The following is a 20,531-nucleotide window of genomic DNA, read 5'->3' as shown; positions in this document are numbered from 1 at the left end:
CATTAAAAGCTTCTCTTTGTAATGAAATTAACAACATTTTGTTATAGGAATTGCATTGATCTGGAAGTCAGAAAACTTAGCTTCTAGTTCTGGATTTTAGTCTTATCTCAGCTAATGATCTCTTAATCCTCAACCACATCTGTTGTTTTTTGATATTAGGCCTTGTAATGTATTGCCAGCAGGTTTATCACAAGTACCAAATGCACTACCAAGGCATAACCAACCAGTGAAATTACAAATCTTGGAATGTCTAATGAGTACACTTTTTAAATGGGTGACTTCTCTTGTACTTTTCTCTTTCAGGCAGACTACAGCATCATTCCCATCTATTCCCATGGGGAGTAAAATACACCAAAACAGAATATAGTTTGGACAGTCTTATAGCTTCTTCACTCCCCTTTTCTGCCACATTTTCCCCTATAATTCTGTACTGTAGAACTTAATTGAAGTAATCATAGGGAAATAATTGGTTTGACATTGAATATTATGGAACTGCCATATCTCATCTTTTATAAAAAGGTCAATAGCCAGGCACAGTAGCTCACGCCTATATTCCCAGCACTTTGGGAGGGCGAGGCGGGTGCATCACCTGAGGTCAGGAGTTTGAGACCAGCCTGGCCAACATGGCAAAACCCCATCTCTACAAAAAATACGAAAATTAGCAAGACGTGCTGATGCATGCCTGTAATCCCATCTACTCGGGAGACTGACGCAGGAGAATCACTTGAACCCGGGAGGCAGAGATTGCAGTGAGCCAAGATCATGCCACTGCACTCCAGCCTGGGCAAAAGAGTGAGACTCCATCTCAAAAAGTAAATAAAATGTTTTTAAAAAGGTCAAAGTGCTGTAAAATTTAACATGTACTGTTTAAATTTATAAAGGATATGCAGTGATAATTATGCATATGCATTTTTTGACTTGTTAGCTACATTCTTTTTTAACTATACTTGCTTTATTAAGCTCTACATTTTATCCTGCATTAATATGAATCATTTGAAATACTTTATTCTAATTTAAATTTGAAAATACTGTTTCCTGAAAAAATGTATTTTATTTTGGAGGCTCTTCATTTTTAAAAATTTCTGGTTTATATTCTGAGCAAATTAAAATTAGCTTTTTTGGCCATTTAAAAATGTTAAAAGAATGTGAGTGCATTAAGAGATATAATGACCACTATAATTACTACTTGACCTATTTTTATATTCACTACATAACATTTATTTAATGCCTGCTAAATACTAGGCAGTATAATTGGGCCAAGTTGTGTGATAGAATATATATTTGATTCTTTAAATTTTTGGTTTTTTATTATAACAGTGTGCTCAGTTTAAACAGACAAAGATAAGAACAGTTGCCATCATTTTAAGATAACTGAAGTTAGAAATCTGATATGATTGATTTAAAATCTTTACCTCTGCAATTACCTCTAAGACCTTTTAAGACCCTGCAATGATCCGCCGACCCACTCCACTTCTTACACCTCTGGCCTTGTTTTCTGTTACTCTTTCTCTTAGTCACCTTGCGCTATCCATACTGACCATCCTCTTTTTGTTTGTGCTGTCAGCAGCATCTTCTGTGAATGTCCCTTAGATGTCCTCATGTTTTAGTTTCCTCTTCCCAAGTACTTTTCTGCTCTTCTCTGCTTTATTTTTCTCTTTTCAACATTCTAAATACTGTATTCATTCAAAATACTTAATTATCTTGTTTGTCTCTCTCTACCACTAGAACATATGTGCCACAAAATAGTGTCTGGCATGTTGTAGGCACTGAATAAATATTTGTTGAATGAATAAATATTCACACTTATCGTGATGGTGTACTTTTTTAAAAAAACAGAATCATGCAAACATATTACTCTAATACTTGCTTTCCCCTCTCTTAGTAACTGATGGATATTGTCATTTGATAGTGATTTTAAGTTACTGCAGAATAGTCCATAATAAGTTTGTTTCCAGTTTTTTCTCACGACAAATAAAGTTGTAATAAACACCCTTATACATATTTTTTAAATATTTTGCTCCTTTTATTTTTATGAAGTAAGTTCCTTCATGTGGGTCAACATACAGTAGTTCCTTTTTTTGTGGTTTTGCTTTCCCTATGGTCTGAAAATATTAAATGAAAAATTCCAGAAATAAACAATTCATGAGTTTCGTGTTGCATGCCGTTTTGAGTAGTGTGATGAAATTTTGCGCCGTCCTTTTCTGTCCCACCTGGGACATGAATCCTTTTGTCCGGTGTATCCACTTAGTAACCCTCAGTTATCAGATTGACTGTTGAGGTATCACAGTGCTTGTGTTCAAGAAACCCTAATTTTACTTAATAATGGCCCCAAAGTGCAAGAGTAGTGTTACTGGCATATTGTTATAATTGTTCTATTTTATTGTTATTGTTGCTTATCTTTCATTGTGCCTAATTTATAAATTTTATCATGGGTTTCTATGAAAAAACATATATATACAGGGTCCAGTGCTATCCAAGGTTTCAGGCATCTACCAGGGATCTTGGAACGTATTTATTCATCATGGATAAGTGCCCGATAAGGGGGCACTAATGTATTTTTAGTTTAGTAGATACTTACAGAATACTTTCCTAGTACCATCAGCAATACACCAATGTCATTTCCTTGTATTCTTGCCAGCCTTATTTAACCTTAATATTTATACTTTCAAGAGCCTTAGTTTTAAGATAAGTGAAAAGAAGCTTCTTTTAAATGTCATTGTGTATTTTTCCATAATATTGAAACCAAAGGTAATGAAGAATTCTTAATCATAAATTAATTGCATCTAAATTGATTCCTCCACATGCATTATATACTTTTATGTGTAGTTTTGAGTGAGTATGGAACATATGTAAAATTTTAAATTATACAGGAGCCACTTTTCTCCTGAACGACAGCCCATATTTTTATTTGAAAGATTATCAGATTGGGATATTAGAGTTTGGTTCACTATTTTTTAGTTATAATTTATATCTGGGAAAATGTACTTCTTTAGCCTTCTGAGTTATATTACATTCTGGCTTCATCGCTGGAGTTGGTCTTGACTGGTCTGAGTTGAGATTCTCCATACGTAAGTTATTCCTTGTATAAAAGTGCTTCTTTGGTCAGTCTTTCTATTTTGGAAAATTTGGTTTATAAAAACTGCTGCAGTAAGCTGGGCATGGTGGTACATGCTTATAGTCCCAGCTACTCGGGAGGCTGAGCCCAGGAGTTCAAATCCGACCTGGCCAATGTAGTGAGACCCAGTCTCTACAAAAGAAAAAGAGATCAGTGGCCATTATATTAAGGCACCAGATTTTTTAATACTTACTCAGTAAACGTTTATTTATTGAGCATTTACTAAGTAGAAGAGTCCCTGCTCGGGAGTAGTTCCATCTGGTCAAGCTATGGAATCCTCTTAACAGTTAATTACTTGCTCTCTTAGAACATTAACAACTAAGTTATGTTCTTGTCTTGGCTGTTAGAATCCCTAGCAGGTATTTTAAACTTACATTTTTGATATAGTTATTTCACCCCTTTCACTTCATTTTAGTTTTTTTTCCTCTACCTTTTTTTTTTTTTTTTTTTTGTAAACTTTTAGGGAGCTAGGTAATAGTATATTTTTCAAACACAACCTATCCCATTCTCGGTTTCACACATTTCATTCTTGGATTATTGCTTTCTATCTTTTCAACTTTACACCCTCTAGAATTCTACTTTTAATAATCCTGCCAACACCACCGACCAATAAATGGTAAGAACCATTTATGTCATACTACCCTTTCGTTATTCCTTACTCCTCTCTTCTTATTCTCACATGAACCTCAGTGACTAAATGTGTCAAGAAAAAACAATCTTTACGACTAATTTTACTTGAAATATGTGACAACGAACCCTTTTATGCTGACCAGTAGCTATACTAGGTTTCCCTAGCGCTTTAATGCTGACCAGTAGTTAAAATGCTGCATTTCCTTAGTTTAATTTAATCTTCCGTTCATCTAGACCACTGTTTCTTACTTTCTCCCTTATCCTAAGAACTCCAGCACCACCTCTCTTTCACTTTCAGTACGTGACCTTGCATCCTGAGAAAATTGAATCATCGGAAGAAAACTTGCAAAGACTTTCCCTATACCATCTATCTGCCCACCAGTACCTGCATCTCCTCTTCTTTACCTTTAATGAGAAAATGGAAGCGTCAGAAGAAAACTTCCAAAGACTTTGCCTACCCTATCTATCCACCCACCAACATCTACACCCATATACTTCCTACCGGTGACTAGATAAACTTTTTTTTTTTTTAGACAGAGCCTTGCTCTGTCCCCCATGTTGGAGAGCAGTGGCACGATCTCAGCTCACTGCAACCTCCACCTCACAGGTTGAAGTGATTCTTCTGCTTCAGCCTCCGAAGTAGCTGGGATTACAGGCATGGGCCACCATGCCCTACTAATTTTTGTATTTTTGGTAAATATGGGGTTTCACCATGTTAGGCAGGCTGGTCTTGAACTCCTGATCTTAGGCAATCTGCCAGCCTTGGCCTCTCAAAGTGCTGGGAATAACAGGTGTGAGCCACCGCACCCGGCCTAGATAAACTTTTGGTAACCAGTCCCTTCATTGTGTACTAGATCCTATATGGTTTCTCCTTCTCAACAGCACTGTCGGTAGCAATTCTCTTTTCTTTCTCCTATTTTTTCCCTCTCTTGAATCATTCTCATCAGCATACACACTTATATCTCCAATCTTAAACACAGAAAACCTTTTGACTTCAACCCTCTTGCCTCAGCCTTTTAGCTACAGACCCATTTCTCTGCTTCCCTTGGCAATAAAGATCCCTGAACCGCTGCTTTCAGTCACCTCCATTTTTTTCCCATTATCCTGAATCTGTTGCTGACAGGCTGGCTCTCACTCCCACAACTCTCTAAAATTAAGCTTTTGTGGTTTCCAGTGACTTTCATGTAGCTAAATCCAATGGTTACTTCTCCTCTCCATCTTTATCTTACTGAATAAGTAATAATATTTGATATACTCTCTTCACTTGGCTTTAATGCCACTGCAGGCCCTTTTTTTCCTCCTACCTGTCTGGATGTTCCTGTCTCCTCTTGCTGGTTCCCTCTTCTCCCCTACCTTTTAGTGAAAAGCCTTTTGACTCGTTACATGGTCTTCTTTATCCACTGGTGATCTTATCCTGCCCACTAACTTTAAAGGTACACCAGTTGATCCCAAATGTGTACCTCTAGCCCAGACTTCTTTGCTAAACTTCAGTCTCATATATTCAGCTAGCTACTCAACATGTCCATTTGAATACCTAATTAGACGTCTCACACTTGATGTGTCCAAATATGAACTCCTGATCTTTGCCCACCCCAAACCCACAACTCTAATTGCTCAGGCCAGAAACCTTGAAGTCATCCTTAATTTCTCTCTTTACTCCATTGTATTGAAAAATCTTGTTACCTTTGCCTGAAAATCAGTTACTCGGGAGGTGGAGTTGGCAGGATCACCTGAGCCTGGGGAGGTCACTGCAGTGAGCTGTGATTGTGCTACTGTACTCCAGCCTAGGCAACAGTGTGAGACCTTGTCTCAAAATATAGGTATATAATCTTAATCACTTCTCACCATGGTTCAAACAATTAATTTAATCTCATACTTGCATTAGTCATTTAACTGGTCTCCCTGATTCCATCATTGCTTGTAGTTTATGTAGCACTCTGAGTGATCCTCTTCAATTATCTAAATCAAATCATATCACACTTCAGTTCAGAGCCCGACAATGACTTTCCATTTCCCTCTCAGTAAAAGATAGTCTTTCAAATGCTCTGCAAGGCCTTAGGTTATCAAAGCCTCCGGATACTGTTCCCTGAAACTCATTTTCTACTGTTCTTAGCCATGCTAGCTTACTTGAATATATTGGGTCCAATTCTAACTTAGAGCTTTTGTACTGGCTCTTCTCTTTGGCTGACATATTTCATGTCCTTCAAGTGTTCACTTAACTTCATCTCATGAGGGGTACACTGATTACCCTATTTAAAAATCAAAACCCCCCATTTGTCTCCATACACACATTTTTCATCTCGCTGCTTTTTCCCCTTTTTTACATTGCACTTATCACCTTTTAACAAACTATAATGTATGCGTTCTATTTATCTGTATCTACCCTCCTCTAACCAACTAAATGTAAACTTGGTGAAGGCAGGGATGTTTTATCCGTTTTACTGATGAAACTAGAACCATGCATAGCACATAGCAAGTTACCAGAAAATTTTTGTTGGATCTTCTCCCTACCTTCCTTTGAAACTTCTTGATCTCTTTCTTCTGTTGATCTTACTACTCTTTATTGAGAAATGAAATCTTGATGCTACCTTTAGGTTCTCACTTATTTTTGCCTCCCATTCTTTACATCCAGTCAGTGAATTAACTTGGTAAGTTAACTTAGACCAGTATCTGGCACATATTAGACCCTCTATATATTGGCTGTATCAGCACTGTCATCATGATCATTATCATCATCACTACCATCACCTTTTATTTAGCTTTGGCAGTCTCTGTGTCTGCCTTCTGTTCCATCCACTTCCTCTCTGAGTGGTCACTTCTCACTCAAAATTTTGCATTTGGCTTCTTAAAAGTCTCCCTGTGTGTGTGTGTGTGTGTGTGTGTCCCTCTCTTTTGTCTTCAGTATTCCTTTTCTGCTCCACTGTAACTTCCAGTTTCACTTTTTTTTCTTTTTTTTTTTTTTGTAAAGACGGAGTCTCGCTCTGTTGCCAGGCTGGACAGCCGTGGCGCAATCTTGGCTCACTGCAACCTCCGCCTCCTGGGTTCAAGCGATTCTCTTGCCCTCAGCCTACCGAGTAGCTGGCACTACAGGCACGCATCACCATGCCCAGCTAATTTTTGTATTTTTCCTAGAGACAGGGTTTCACCATGTTGGCCAGAATGGTCTCGATGTCTTGACATCGTGATCTGCCCGCCTTGGCCTTCCAAAGTGTTGGGATTACAGGCATGAGCCCACATATTTTTTTTTAATACACAGGTGCGACGCCTTACTTTCTCCTCAGAAACCCTCAGTGCCTCTTTGTTGATTGCATGGGAAATTCTAAACATTCAGGTCCTCGTCTCTTATTTCTCCAGGCTCATCTTTCACTATGGTTCTCTACTCCTCACATATCCCATTCACTTTCATATATCCAAATCTGCAGTGCAGTATTTGTTTAGTCTGGACTGGCTCTCTCCAATTCCTTAAATTCTCATTTTATAAAGCCTAACTCTCCAAAGTGTCACTTTGTTTCCTGAGCCCTCAATTAGAAGTCATCAGTTGGGTTAGTGCCCTCTCCCATTCCACAGTGAAGTTATTCTACAACTTGACCCTTTTTCTCAAAGCCTCTAACCTCCCCCACATACACTAACAAACATGACAGCAGTTCTCCAAGAAGTAAAATGAGATTTAGGCTTATGAGAGAAAGTGAGACAAAATATAGAAAGTGAGACTGAGTTTTTAGTTGTATTTTCTTATGCCTCTGGACATATTTGAATCTTTATGGTTTAGTTACTCTTTCCATATGCTGTCTGGGATTTTCTATCAGTTATTAGCACCTCTCCCTATGCCTTTATCTTCAATTTCTACCGTTTTACTAACTCCTACCCACTACCTACAGCTTCAGTCAAGGCAGAGGTGCAATCAAGGTAGCTCTATCCTAATGGAACTTTTTCCCAAATTTAGTGTTTTGCTTTTCTTTTAATGCTTATAATAATCTTTGTGTCTTATTAACTATTTTAAATTAAATCTCGACTCAGAACCATGTGACCTGCTTCTCCAATAAACTAACTGTGGTGGAGGTAACCAATGGCATCTCAACTGACAAATCCTTGTTTTTTTTTATTTTATTTTATTTTTTGTTTGTTTTCAGTTACAAAGCACGCCAAATCCATTTACCTCTTCAATTCTTATTGATGCCCACTTTTATGAGGTTTACCAGTGTTGATCTGGCCTTCCTTTTCCCATTGGAGTTGCTTTCTCCTGTTTGTCTTCCTCTATCTGATTATGCCTTTCAGAAGCCTCATTTGTTCTCCCTTTACCCCTTAGATATTCTCTGTGTCACACACATACATACATAAACTCTCTCTCTCTATATATATGTATAATATTTATATATTTTATTATATATAGTAAAATAGTAGGTATATGTGTGTATGTTTATAGACCCTCACAGTTACAACTTTTTCCTCTGGTTACCTCATTTATTGGTTTCAGCTACCACCTGCAAACTTATAATGCCTCTTTTCCTGTATCTGTTGATCCACACTTGCTAATTCTGCTTACTCTTAGAGCTCCATGCCATGTAAAGTTGGGTCATTTTGTAGCCATAGCTTGGTATCTCCCCCCCAGAAATTTTCCCTAGGACCTCTGAATTAGTGCCCTACCTACTCTTAGTGACTATTAAGAGGGTTAGTAAAATATATCAGATTATCAAAACACCGGCATTAAAACTTCAAAATTTAGACACCAGTAAATACTTACCTCTTAGGGTTAAACTCTGAAGTTGGATAATCCAGACTCAAATTACTCTTGCCAAAGGGCTACCCCTGACTGACTCTACACGCCCTGAGAAATTTGCATATCTAAGACCCAGCCACACCCTATGACCTACCCAAACCTACCACCCCCATCAACATCTAGCACACATGCTTAAATGAAATCCTGGTTTCTGAATTAAAATTCTTATACTTTTAAAAAAGTTCTCCACCCCCAAATCCCCCCCGCCCCCCACTTAAATAGCAGTCATAATTAGCTCCTGCTACCAGACAAGTTCAAAATTCCAGCAAAATGAACAACCCATCATGGATGAGCCAAAACTCTAAAACTTCATTTGCTGTTTTGAGCCTCCCCCAAACCATTCCTTTCCTGGGATTTTTCTGTCCAAACAGATATGACACAGATAAAATATTGGTTTTGTTATTGCTAATCCTGAAGGAGAGAGACTTAATACACCCTTGTAGCCACAGCTGCTTTGTTAATACGCTTTTCTGGTGCACATTTCACCTTCGTTTTCACTCCTCCTCTCCCTCTTATACCTACTTACCTCTTCCACAAAGTCAAAGCTAGACAGAACAACCACACTTCTACCTCCTTCACTGGGGTCCACGTGGAGAAAACCCATAAGCAAGGCTCAAATGAGCTGAGTCACATACGCTCAGTTGCTTCTTTCAAACTCACCAATCAGATATTACTCCTCCCTTGTGGTGATCCAGGGAGTAAAGGTCATCAGTTACTGTTTTGTTCCTAATACTTCAGCAGGGGTAAAAGCTCCTCCTCTACTGATCTTCAGATTGGAGCTTTCTGGGAGTCCAGCATAAATTTCCAGGGTTAGGATGCAGGCAGTTTCTGTATCTTTAGCTTTTAGATGCATTCTTTCCTAAAATCCGTCTGCCTGGGAAAGTATGGGTATTCTGCCTGGTTTTCCTTCAATGTTTCCCTTTTCAGGAACAAGACTTATCTCTCACCTAGCCTAAGGTAAGTATGTTGCATTGCCCCAGGGTGTGAAAACTTGGTGGTGGGCCAAACTTTTCAAGAACCTAGCTGAGAGCTGGTTTGACTGTCTTGGGTTATCAAAACTTTTTAAATTTGGCTTTAAAAAAAAAAAAAGAACCTAAGAGAAGGTTAATTTGAAAGGCAGGACAGAGGGTATCTAGCAAAAGCACAACACTTAAAAGATGAAGTCAGACTTTTTTTAATGGAAACTAAACATTGTTTGGCTTATGAATTTGTGAGGACTGGTTTTACGTGTTGTAGGCTCCGTGCCTTAACTGACATTGTTTTTACACACATTTAAAATACACATAAAATAATTCAGAATGCTAGATTATGGGTGGAGAATAGTTTTTAAGAAACATCTTTTAGGTGACATGCAGACAGAGTTTAAAGATGATTTTCATACCTTTATGAACCAAGAATGAAAATTTAACAGTTTAAATAGTTTATTAAGATATATTTTTGGACTTTTAAACCTACACTTAGTTTTTTGACTGTGAAAGTAATAATGTACTCATTTTAACAAACAGAAACAATGTATAGTTATATAAAGTAAAATTGAAAGACACCGTCTTTCTGCTATCCCTCTTCCTGTTCCACCCTCCAGAGGTAGTCTCTGTTAGCCTTTTATTTTTAACTTTTATGGGGTTTTTTCTGTGTTTATACAAATCGATGCACAAAGAGGGTTCTCTTCTCTCATAAAAGTGATTATTAGTCTTCAGTGTGCCTTTTTTTCCTCCTAACAAATGTAAACTGGAAGCATTTTCCCAAGTACCTATGGTGGCTATCTAGTATTCTGTTAATATATCCTGTTAATTTATTCCTTCCCATTGATAGATTTACCTGGTTGCCATGTATTGCCATTATAATCAATTTGCAAAGAAAATTGCTGAACCCTTGAGTTTTTCACTAGAGATAGACATTTTATAGAATAAGTTGTTAGGATAAGCAGTTTGTAATTTTTCTTAGGAGCCTTTCAAATTAGTTTTTCTAAAATGTAAATATTCATGCCGACAGCAGTACGGGAGATAATTCAGTTTCTCAGACTTGTGCTGATATCTGATGCTTTTTTAAATTTTGCCAAATTAATGATCAAAAAATGGTTCTTTGTCAGTTCAACTTACATGTCCTTAATGATTAAAAGCTACGTATTTGTTTATTATTTACCCATTTTAAAATTAGTCTTATATTGTTAATTTGATCTTGATATTGTAAAAATAATGTCTCTTTAGAGTGGTTTGAATATGATCTTGATAAAACAATGAATTGAACTAGATGACTTTGAATTTTATGATATCATGGTTTCCTTATTATTAAATGATTATGTGACAACTTTTTCTCCAGGGTAAATTTCAATGTTATATCTCTGCTTTATTGATCTTTAACAGTTAAGGGAAGAAAGTCGGAGGCTGGCTTTGGCTGCGAAAAGAGAAAAAAGAAAAGAGAAGAGAAGGAAGAAAAAGGAAGAGCAAAGAAGAAAACTAGAAGAAATCGAAGCCAAAAATAAAGAAAACTTTGAACTCCAAGCCGCTCAAGAAAAAGAAAAGCTTAAAGTTGAAGGTATTTTCTCAACAACCCTCCCATTTGTTTTATATTCTAGTTAAAATTATATTTACTTGATTATCAGTCACTCTTGAAAATATACTTTTAAGTTATTAAACCCTTAAGATAGGCCATGCACAGTGGCTCACGCCCATAATCCCCGCATTTGTAGCAGGTCAAGGTGGGAGAGTCACTTGAGTCTAGGAGTTCAAGACCAGCCTGGGCAACAAAGTGAGACTGTCTCTACAAAAAAAGGAAAAAAAAAATTTTAATTAGCTGGGCACAGGAGCATACCCCTGTAATCCCAGCTAGCTACTGGGAATAAGGGAGTAAGGTGGGAGGATCACTTCAGCCTGGGAGGTTGAGACTGGAGTGAGCCATGATGTGGCACCACTGCACTCCAGCCTGGGTGACAGAGCAAGACCCTGTGTCAGAAAAAAGAGAAAAGAAAAGATATATGCTTTTTTTGTTGTTGACCGAATTCCTCCCTAACTTTGTTATGAAAAATTTCAAACCTACAGACAAGTTGAAAGATGATAAAATGAATACCTGAATACATTACACCTAGATTGACAAAATTGTTAACATTTTACCATATATGCTTTATTTTTCTCTTTAAGTACTTCCACATATTTTTTTCTGAGCCATCTGAAAGTAAATTGCAGACATCCTGACACTGCACCTATAAGTCCTTTTCTCTTTTTTTTTTTGAGACTGAGTCTTGCTCTGTCGCCCAAGCTGGAGTGCAGTAGCGTGCTCTCGGCTCACTGCAACCTCCGTTTCCTGGGTTCAAGCTATTCTCCTGCCTTAGCCTGCCAAGTAGCTAGGACTACAGGCATGCGCCACCACGTCCACCTAATTTTTGTATTTTTAGTAGAGAGGGGATTTTGCCACGTTGGCCAGGGTAGCCTCTAACTCCTGATCTCAAGTGATCCCCCCCACCTCAGCCTCCCAAAGTACTGGGATTACAGGTGTGATCCACTGCGCTGGCCACCTATAAATAATTAAGCCCACATCCCAAGAATGACATTTGCTTACATCATCATAATACTGTTTTAGGTATTATAAATGGTAATTTCATAATATCATCTACAATTCAGATCATCAATTTCTTCAAATGAGGGAATTATTTTTAACTAGGTTGTAATCAAAAGGTTATTTGGGATGGAAGTATAGTAATCCTGTCCCTTCATATCCACAGGGAATGGTTTCCAGGACCCTCATGGATACCAAAATTCAGATACTTAAGTCTTTATATAACATGGTGTAATATTTCCATAAAAATTATGCACATTCTCCCATATACTTTAAATCATCTCTATATTACCTCTAATACCTAATATAACGTAAATGCTGTGTAAATAGTTGTTATACTGTGTTTTTTTAATTTGTATTTTTTTATTGTTTTGTTTTTCGAATACTTTCAATCTAGTGTTGGTTAAATCTGTGGATAAAGAGGACTGACTGTATTGTGGGAAGGAACCATTGCCATGAAACCACCAAAAATATGTGCATGCAATGTGTGTATGTGTGTTTGTGTTGTTTTTTGTTTTTTTTAATTTCCCTTCTCCAGCCTTTTATTTTGAAAATTTTCAAACTACAGAAAAGTTTAAGGATTAATATGGTGAACACCTCTATGTCACCTACATTTTTAAAGCATTTTGGCACACATGGGATATGTCTTCTCTTTTTTTGAGTAGTTTACATGTAAGCTATACACATCACGTGAAATCACCCCTAGATACTTGATTACGTATTTCCCAGAAAGAGGACATGATTTTACATAACTGCAACATTAAGAAATTTAATAATTATATAATAATACATAATATACAGTAATACTTATATTTTCCAAACTGTCCTCCAAATTTTTTTTCTCTGAGAAAAGGATATATATATACACACACACACACACACACACACACACACAGACATTTTTTTTTTTAAATTCAAGTAGCTGCAAATAGGAAACCAGAGGGAGAGCCCCAGGATGGGACAAATCATGGCTACCCCTCCGCAGCAGAACAGGGGGAGGAGGTGCTCCCTACACCCTTTATGGTCGATTCGGGCCCCCTTGCTCACTCTGCTGCAGCATCCTAGGGGCAGGGCCACACCTTCCCTGGGACTGGGGTAGTCACTCACCCAGCCTGCCATGCCCCAGCCCCTCTTCCCCACGAAGAGTATCTTATGAGAGGGGATTGTGGGCAGAACAGGAGGCAATGAGGATGAACATTTGATGCTGGTAGCGGCAGCAATGACAGATGTCGAAGAATGGAACACTGAACAAAAAACACCACCACTGTCCAGAGGTAGTTTGTGAACAGAGGAAAAATGGAACCAGAACCTTAGGGGGCAGGGAGGAGCAGGAGGGTTGGTAACAGGCAGGGTGAGCTCCTTGCTATTGGTGCCCCTTCTGAGGAGGGGGAAATGGCCGAGTGGCGGAAGCAAAGTAAGGTTGGGAGAGCGGCCCCAGCCCACCTCAGGCGGTGGCCACAGGACTTGTGGGCCTCACCTAGACAATAAGTGACTGCATCTCTATCACCTCAATAGGTACTCAGATCCCAAGCAAAGGGCAAGGGGGCTGGGGCCACAGTGAAGAGGGAGTAGGAGGCTCACACCCCTCCTGCCTTCCTGTAGCCAAAGGGGACTGTCCAACCTAGTGCAGGGACTAGGGGAGGTGGGAAAGGATGAAAAGTGTGAGCCCCACGTAGTGACAAACACAGTTTGGCTGGGGGAATCCTGGGGCCAGCACTCCCTCCATTGGCCACACCTGCTACCAGGGCAGTGGAGTAGGGCGTGCCAGGATGAGATGGGGCTTGGACCCCTTTTAAGGCCAGGGAACCTTCCCAAGCCACACTCTGGGAAGCCAGAGGGAACAGTGGAGGAGCAGAGAGGTTGCCCCAACCCCAGAGAGCAATGTTGCTACTACTAAGGGAGTTGGGATGCAACAGGTGCAGGGTGTGGCTAAGTGGGATGTTAGCCTTGTCCAGGAGGGTACGTGTGTATGCGTGGGTCAGCAGGGGGAGCTGGGAACTGAGGCCCGAGGAAAACTGCTTCCCACTCAGCCCATGGGGGCCCTGCAGTAGCTGGTGTGCTGTGTAGTGTGGTGGTGAGGGTACAGGTGGAAGATGGAGGTGGTGGCTGTAAGCAGTGGTGACGGTGGGCCTGGGGAAGGGGTGGGGGCGGTGGGAGCAGAGCAAAAGCTGTCCAGTCCCAGAAGGAAGATGCTCCTTCAAATGAGGCACAGGCAGCACACACGGTCACTGCTCCTCCTGCGAGGACTCCTGCGAGATGCCCCCCTCTTCTTCCTTCTCCAGTTTTTTGGGTCTGCCGCTTGGTTTCCTTCCTGGAGTAGTGGTGGTTTTCCGTGTCTTGGCAGCTCCCTTGTTTTTGCTTCCCTTTGGTTGGCCCCAAGGTCTCTTAGGTGTTGGCACTTTACTGGGCTCCTTCTGACTCCCTACCAGTGCTATCCTGGGACTCACCAGAGGCTGCTTGCGGGGCCTGCCCCTGCCCGACTTCTCAGTGCTGTCCATTTCCTGCCTGGAGGCCAAGGGCTGGCTGCGCTTCGAGCTCGACTCACTCATCTTCCCTTCTCTAAGGAGCAGGTGGAAGAGTGCTGGCTTGAATGGCCTTCTTGGAGCCACGCCAGCACCAGAAATGCCCCCCAAAACATTTTTTATAACTACCTGCTGTTCTTTGAACAGAACGTGAGGACACAGAGTATATCAGTCCTGTCCAACTCATTACCAATGAATGTGAGAATAACTTACATGGCTAATAGTAGTAGAGTATCTCTCCTGAGTTTTTCTTTTCTTCAAGTGCTTATAGCTAAATACATTCTGGGAACATTTAGAACTTGCTAATTCAGTATTGCTACTTTTACAGATGAGCCTGAAGTCTTGACAGAACCTCCAAGTGCCACAACCACTACTACCATAGGTATATCTGCAACCTGGACAACTTTGGCAGGTTCTCATGGTAAAAGAAATAATACCATAACTACAACCAGTTCAAAGAGGAAAAACAGGAAAAATAAAATTACTCCAGAAAACGTTCAAATTATATTTGATGATCCACTACCAATTTCATACAGTCAGCCAGAGAAGGTGAATGGAGAATCCAAGAGCAGCAGTACCAGCGAGAGTGGGGACAGTGATAACATGAGGATTTCTAGCTGCAGCGATGAAAGTAGTAACAGCAACAGCAGTCGTAAGAGTGACAATCATTCACCAGCTGTGGTCACTACCACTGTGAGCAGCAAAAAGCAGCCATCGGTTCTTGTTACATTTCCAAAGGAAGAGAGAAAATCTGTTTCTGGCAAGGCTTCAATAAAGTTAGTTCCAATTTTTATTTTCAATGTTTATAGTGTCATGAAATACCTTATTACTGAATTTTTTGGTAAAGAAAGTAAATTCACAGCTTGCAAAATAGGATTTTTCTTTGTGCTAAAGAAGGTACAGTTTCAATTGAATTGAAGAATAAGGTTTTGCTTAGATTTTGTATTAATGAGACATCAAATTATTTTTACTATATAATTTCTTTTTTTTTTTTTTTTTGGTTGTTAAATTTAGCACATGAAAAGTATGGATTCTGGTTTCGAAGGGGTTATTACTGTGATTCAACTCTGCTAAATGTGTACCCTAGATAGTATCTTCTTAAAGTTGGCTCTTTAGGCTGGGCACAATGGCTCATGCTTATAATAATAGCTCTTTGGGAGGCCAGAGTGGGAGGATTGCTTGGGCCCAGGAGTTCAGCACCAGCCTGGACAACATAGGGAGACCCTGTCTCTACAAATAATTTTTTTTTTTTAATTAGCCGATGTGATGGCATGCGCCTGTGGTCCCAGCTACTTGGGAGGCGAGGCAGAAGGATCACCTGAACCCGAGAGCTCAAGGCTGCAGTGAGCTGTGATTGCACTGTTGCGCTCCAGCCTGGGTAACGGAGCGAGACCTGTCTCAAAAAGAAAAAAAAAGCTCTTTATATTATATGCTAAATATGAGGAGAAGTGAAAAATAAGGTCGTCATTTGTTATTTAAAAATAAGTTTTAAAAAATTGTGTAGTAGACTACCTTTATCATTTTAAAATTCTACATCTGTTCCGTATTTAATGTACTTTCCCTCTCTCTGTTAAAGATTGTCAGAAACTATCAATGAAGGGACCAGTAATTCTCTATCTACTTGTACAAAATCTGGTCCATCTCCCCTTTCCTCTCCAAATGGGAAGTTAACAGTAGCAAGTCCTAAGCGTGGGCAAAAGAGGGAAGAAGGATGGAAAGAAGTTGTAAGAAGGTGAGTAATTGTTTTTCTCATTCTTTTTATGTGCTATATATCACAGTCAAGTGTTATTTACCTTGTAATTAAATTCTTCCTACTCTTCTAAAAGTTGCAGACAAACTGATGGTTCAAGGCTAAATTTGACCAACAGAAAGAGCCTGTGCCATATTTTAGATGAAAAAAAATTACATGTTAATTTGGCCCCTCAAAACTATTAGAATTTGTTTAAGATTGTGTCTTTTTCAGCTTTGTTATCTCAAAGCCCTATATAATACAAAGAATTATTATAAAAGCTACTTGTAAATATTTGATGAATGAGTGGGTAATGATTTTAAATTGTTGATCTAATAATAGTAACTGTTGTCTTTAAATCATAGGATAATTTCATTTTAAGGGTTTCAGAATAAAAATATTTTGTTTTGCCTGGGATTTTAAAAATAATATGTATCCAAGAGTAGGAATACAATATCCCAGAAACTTAAAAGGAGGTAAGACACCTGAAATCTGGAAAAAATGTGATCCTTTGTAACTCTTTGATAACTTATTTTAAAGAACTTTCCAGAAATTTCATAAAAATTTAAACTTTTGATTGTCTGAAACAAAAGCTATGGTGAACCAAACTTAGTAACTACTGTTAATCCCTAAGTGCAGTATACAGTTTTTTGGTTTATTTCCTCCGTATTTTGGACCAAATCTTGCCCCCGTCATAACTATGTTTATTTCTGTCTCTTTTTTCACACACGATAAACACATTCTCTCGTTCACTCCTTCACATACACTCTATTGGATTAATTGAAATCACATCATCAGAATATTCTCTGTACAATAAGAGATTTTTGTATAGATTTTATAGATTTTTGTACAAAAAAATAAGGTTTTTGTATATGCATTTAATGTTGTGTTATACAAATAAGTTTTTCACTAATTTGGAAATGATGATCACTGGCTGATTATCATGCCCCTTAGGGAAAAAGTAATTGTCAGGTAACTTAGAACAGGGATCATGCCCTTCCTTTTAGAAAATATGACAATTTTTAATACTTAACCATTCTCAATAAATAATTTACTTGTTTGAACTATACTTGACTGTTTCTCTTTATTGAGAACTTTATACTGTATTTCTTTTAGAAATATTCTTTAATCAGCTTATCAGGAATTTGGGCCCGACACCTGTGGCTCATGCTTATAATCCCAGCATTTTGGGAGGCCAAGACAAGAGGATCACTTGATGCCAAGAGTTCGAGACTAGCTGGGCAACATAGCAAGACCCCATCTCTGCTAAAAACAAAATTTAAAAATTAGCTGGGCAAGTGGTTCGTGCTTGTAATCTCAGCTACTTGGGGAAGGTGGGAGGATTGCTTGTGCCCAGGAGTTTGAGGCTGCAGTGAGCTATGATCATACTACTACATTCCAGCCTGGGTACAGAACGAGACTCTATCAAAAAAAAAAAAAAAAAAAAAAGGAAATCGATATCCACCTTTCCTGGACCTGAATGTTTAAAATTAAAATGTAATTTTGCAAGTGTTAGATGGATATTGCTTTTTTTTTTTTTTTTTTTTTTTTGAGATGGAGTTTGACTCCTGTTGCCCAGGCTAGAATGCAATGGCATGATCTCAGCTTGCTGCAACCTCTGCCTCCCAGATTCAAATGATTTTCCTGCCTCAGCCTCCCGAGTTGCTGGGATTACAGGTGCATGCCACCATGCTTGGCTAATTTTTTGTATTTTTAGTAGAGATGAGGTTTCACCATGTTGGCCAAGCTAGTCTTGAACTCCTGACCTCAGGTGAACCACCCGCCTTGGCCTTCCAAAGTGCTGGGATTACAGGAGTGAGCCACCGTGCCCAGCCTCAGATTTTGCTTTTTAAATTCTAGTAGGATTTTCTTTTTCCGGACATTATTAAAGATTTTTAGAAAGTTTTCATATTTGTGGATAGTCATTTTAATGCTGCTAGAAGAATACAGGGAAGTAATGATTTTTTTTTTTCTTTTTTCCTGAGAAGGAGCCTTGCTCTGTCGCCCAGGATGAAGTGCAGTGGTGCAATCTCAGTCCACGGCAACCTTCACCTCCTGGGTTCAAGTGATTCTCCCGCTTCAGCCTCCTAAGTAGCTGGGATTACAGGTGCACACCACCATGCCTGGCTAATTTTTGTATTTTTTTCAGTAGAGACGGGATTTCACTATGTTGGCCAGTCTGGTCTCGAACTCCTAACATCAAGTGATCCGCCTGCCTCAGCCTCCCAAAGTGCTGAGATTTACAGGCATGAGCCACCATGCCCGGTCATGAATTTTTAATATCACTCTTTGAGTTATATATATTAGAGACTAAAAAAAAGCATATGAGTAAAGCACCAAAGGGGCCCACAAGAAGTCTTTCTTGACTCTTGAGGCTAGATTAGATACCCAACCATCATATATATACACATACATATATAATATATATACACACATATAGATATCTACATGTATATCTATATGTGTGTATATATATTATACGTGTGTGCGTGTGTGTGCACACTATTGCAACACATGACATGGTGGTGTTTTCGTAATTAGTGTGTACAAAGTCTATATATGTGGATAGAAATCCATGTCTATCTTATTTACCATTAGTATTTGCATTAGCACAGCACGTGTCTACATAGTACATGCTTAACAGATACAAGTCAAGAATGATGATCAACAAAGCAAACAATCTTTGATAATGAGATGAGAAGCTATAATGAAGCTTACATGTCTGTTGCTCCTGATTGCCTTTTCTCTGTTCATCTAGAATAGATGAGGATTATTCAACAATATTCTGTATTTATAGAAAAACATTTTAGTAATACTCTTTCCCCTTTTTAAAATTACAATAACTATTGTTAATGATTAATCTTAATTTATATATACAACTTTTAAACAGATCAAAGAAAGTATCTGTTCCATCAACTGTGATATCCAGAGTGATTGGAAGAGGAGGCTGTAATATCAATGCTATTCGGGAGTTTACTGGTGCACACATAGATATCGATAAACAGAAAGACAAGACTGGAGACCGGATAATCACTATAAGGCAAAACTTTGTCTCTTACATTTTCTTCCTTTATTTTATTGCACTGTAGCTTAATGAAATATAGCCATATGAATTTTCAGTGGAACTTTGTGTTACACAGTATACTTTTTAAAATGGGAATGTTATTAGTGTTTGAGAAGATAAACTTTATAGTTTTCTTTTTTCCTAGTTAATACACTTTTGTGAAGTGTTTTAGAGACTTTTATAGGAATTTTGTATGCATGTGTAGCAAAGGTTTAAATAAATAATTTCTGTACATAAACTGTTTATATGACATTCTTAAAAATTTGTTCTGAGACTTTCAGGGAGGACGTTTCTAACATTTTAAGCAGTGGGTTTTTGTCTTTCTCAAATAACCTTTGAGATTTGTAACTCTGAGATTGTGTCTTTAGAATTTAAGTTCAGATTTGAATCTGAAGTGAAAATACAACTTATCTTGAATAACCCATCGAGTATGTCTGTTCCTGAACATTCTTAAAATAAAAGTGATGTTCTAAGAAATCATAAGAATGTAGGAAGCTATATTTAATTACTTTAAAGTAAATTCAAGTTCCTTTGAAAAAGAGTTTTATATTTTTTAGATGGCAGATATAAGTTTGTTTGTGTGAGGCAGATGCCCCTTTGCATTATATGGAAGGGCTAATAGTTACATCATACCTCAAAAATAAGAAAGCAAGTAGCCATCTCAATTGTATTCATTGTCCTCTCCTTCTGACTGGTTTTTCCCTGGGTAGTCGGGTAGCCACAGCCCATCTTATCTAGAAAAGAGGGAACTAGATACCCTTTATTGGTAATTTCTCCCTTGTGTTTCCATAAATATAAAATATTTTCCTGAAGATCCAGCACTAAGGTTTTATATGGCTATTGTTGGCACTATCAGGATTCCTGCCTCATTTTAAGACATCTTCCCAGAGGAGTTACAATAATTATCCTACTAATAGAAAAACTACTAATGAATTTTTAGTAGATGGAGTCATCCCAGATACCAAGATTTAATATAAAATACTGTTTTCTTACTCGGTTTTATTATTTTCCTTGTTTACTTGTATTATTTTTAGTGTTGATTAACTGTTTCAATATTTTTAGTATTAAATGTTTCAGTAACACTGTGGATTACATAGGCTTTTATGTGCAGTGGTTTTTATAACTGTAGTGTATTTTACAGT

At 38.3% G+C, this 20,531-nt stretch overlaps 2 protein-coding genes across 7 annotated transcripts in view; one reads left to right on the top strand and one right to left on the bottom strand.

Moving 5' to 3' along the window:
• The window catches only part of ANKRD17 (ankyrin repeat domain 17), a 182,938-nt gene that overhangs the window by 145,719 nt on the left and 16,688 nt on the right, over window positions 1-20,531 (top strand). For all 6 annotated transcript variants that reach the window (XM_050790305.1, XM_050790304.1, XM_050790300.1 and 3 more), the window contains 4 exons: window positions 10,886-11,057; window positions 14,925-15,372; window positions 16,173-16,328; window positions 19,216-19,365. In XM_050790305.1, the coding sequence (XP_050646262.1) occupies window positions 10,886-11,057; window positions 14,925-15,372; window positions 16,173-16,328; window positions 19,216-19,365 (926 nt within the window). The remainder of the gene's footprint in view (window positions 1-10,885; window positions 11,058-14,924; window positions 15,373-16,172; window positions 16,329-19,215; window positions 19,366-20,531) is intronic.
• LOC126954639 (high mobility group protein HMG-I/HMG-Y-like) lies at window positions 13,996-14,762 on the bottom strand. Its single transcript, XM_050790318.1, has one exon. The coding sequence runs from the start codon at window positions 14,621-14,623 to the stop codon at window positions 14,300-14,302; it is 324 nt and encodes a 107-aa protein (XP_050646275.1). The 5' UTR covers window positions 14,624-14,762; the 3' UTR covers window positions 13,996-14,299.

The sequence above is a fragment of the Macaca thibetana genome, chromosome 5 (assembly GCF_024542745.1).
Source record: "Macaca thibetana thibetana isolate TM-01 chromosome 5, ASM2454274v1, whole genome shotgun sequence".
Taxonomy (NCBI): Eukaryota; Metazoa; Chordata; class Mammalia; order Primates; family Cercopithecidae; genus Macaca; species Macaca thibetana.
Note: the sequence above shows the minus strand (reverse complement) of the source record. Positions and strands in the feature narration are given on the sequence as shown.

Excerpts from the sequence above, each read along its gene's own strand:
- LOC126954639 (XM_050790318.1), bottom strand. The coding sequence starts at position 14,623 with ATGAGTGAGTCGAGCTCGAAGCGCAGCCAGCCCTTGGCCTCCAGGCAG.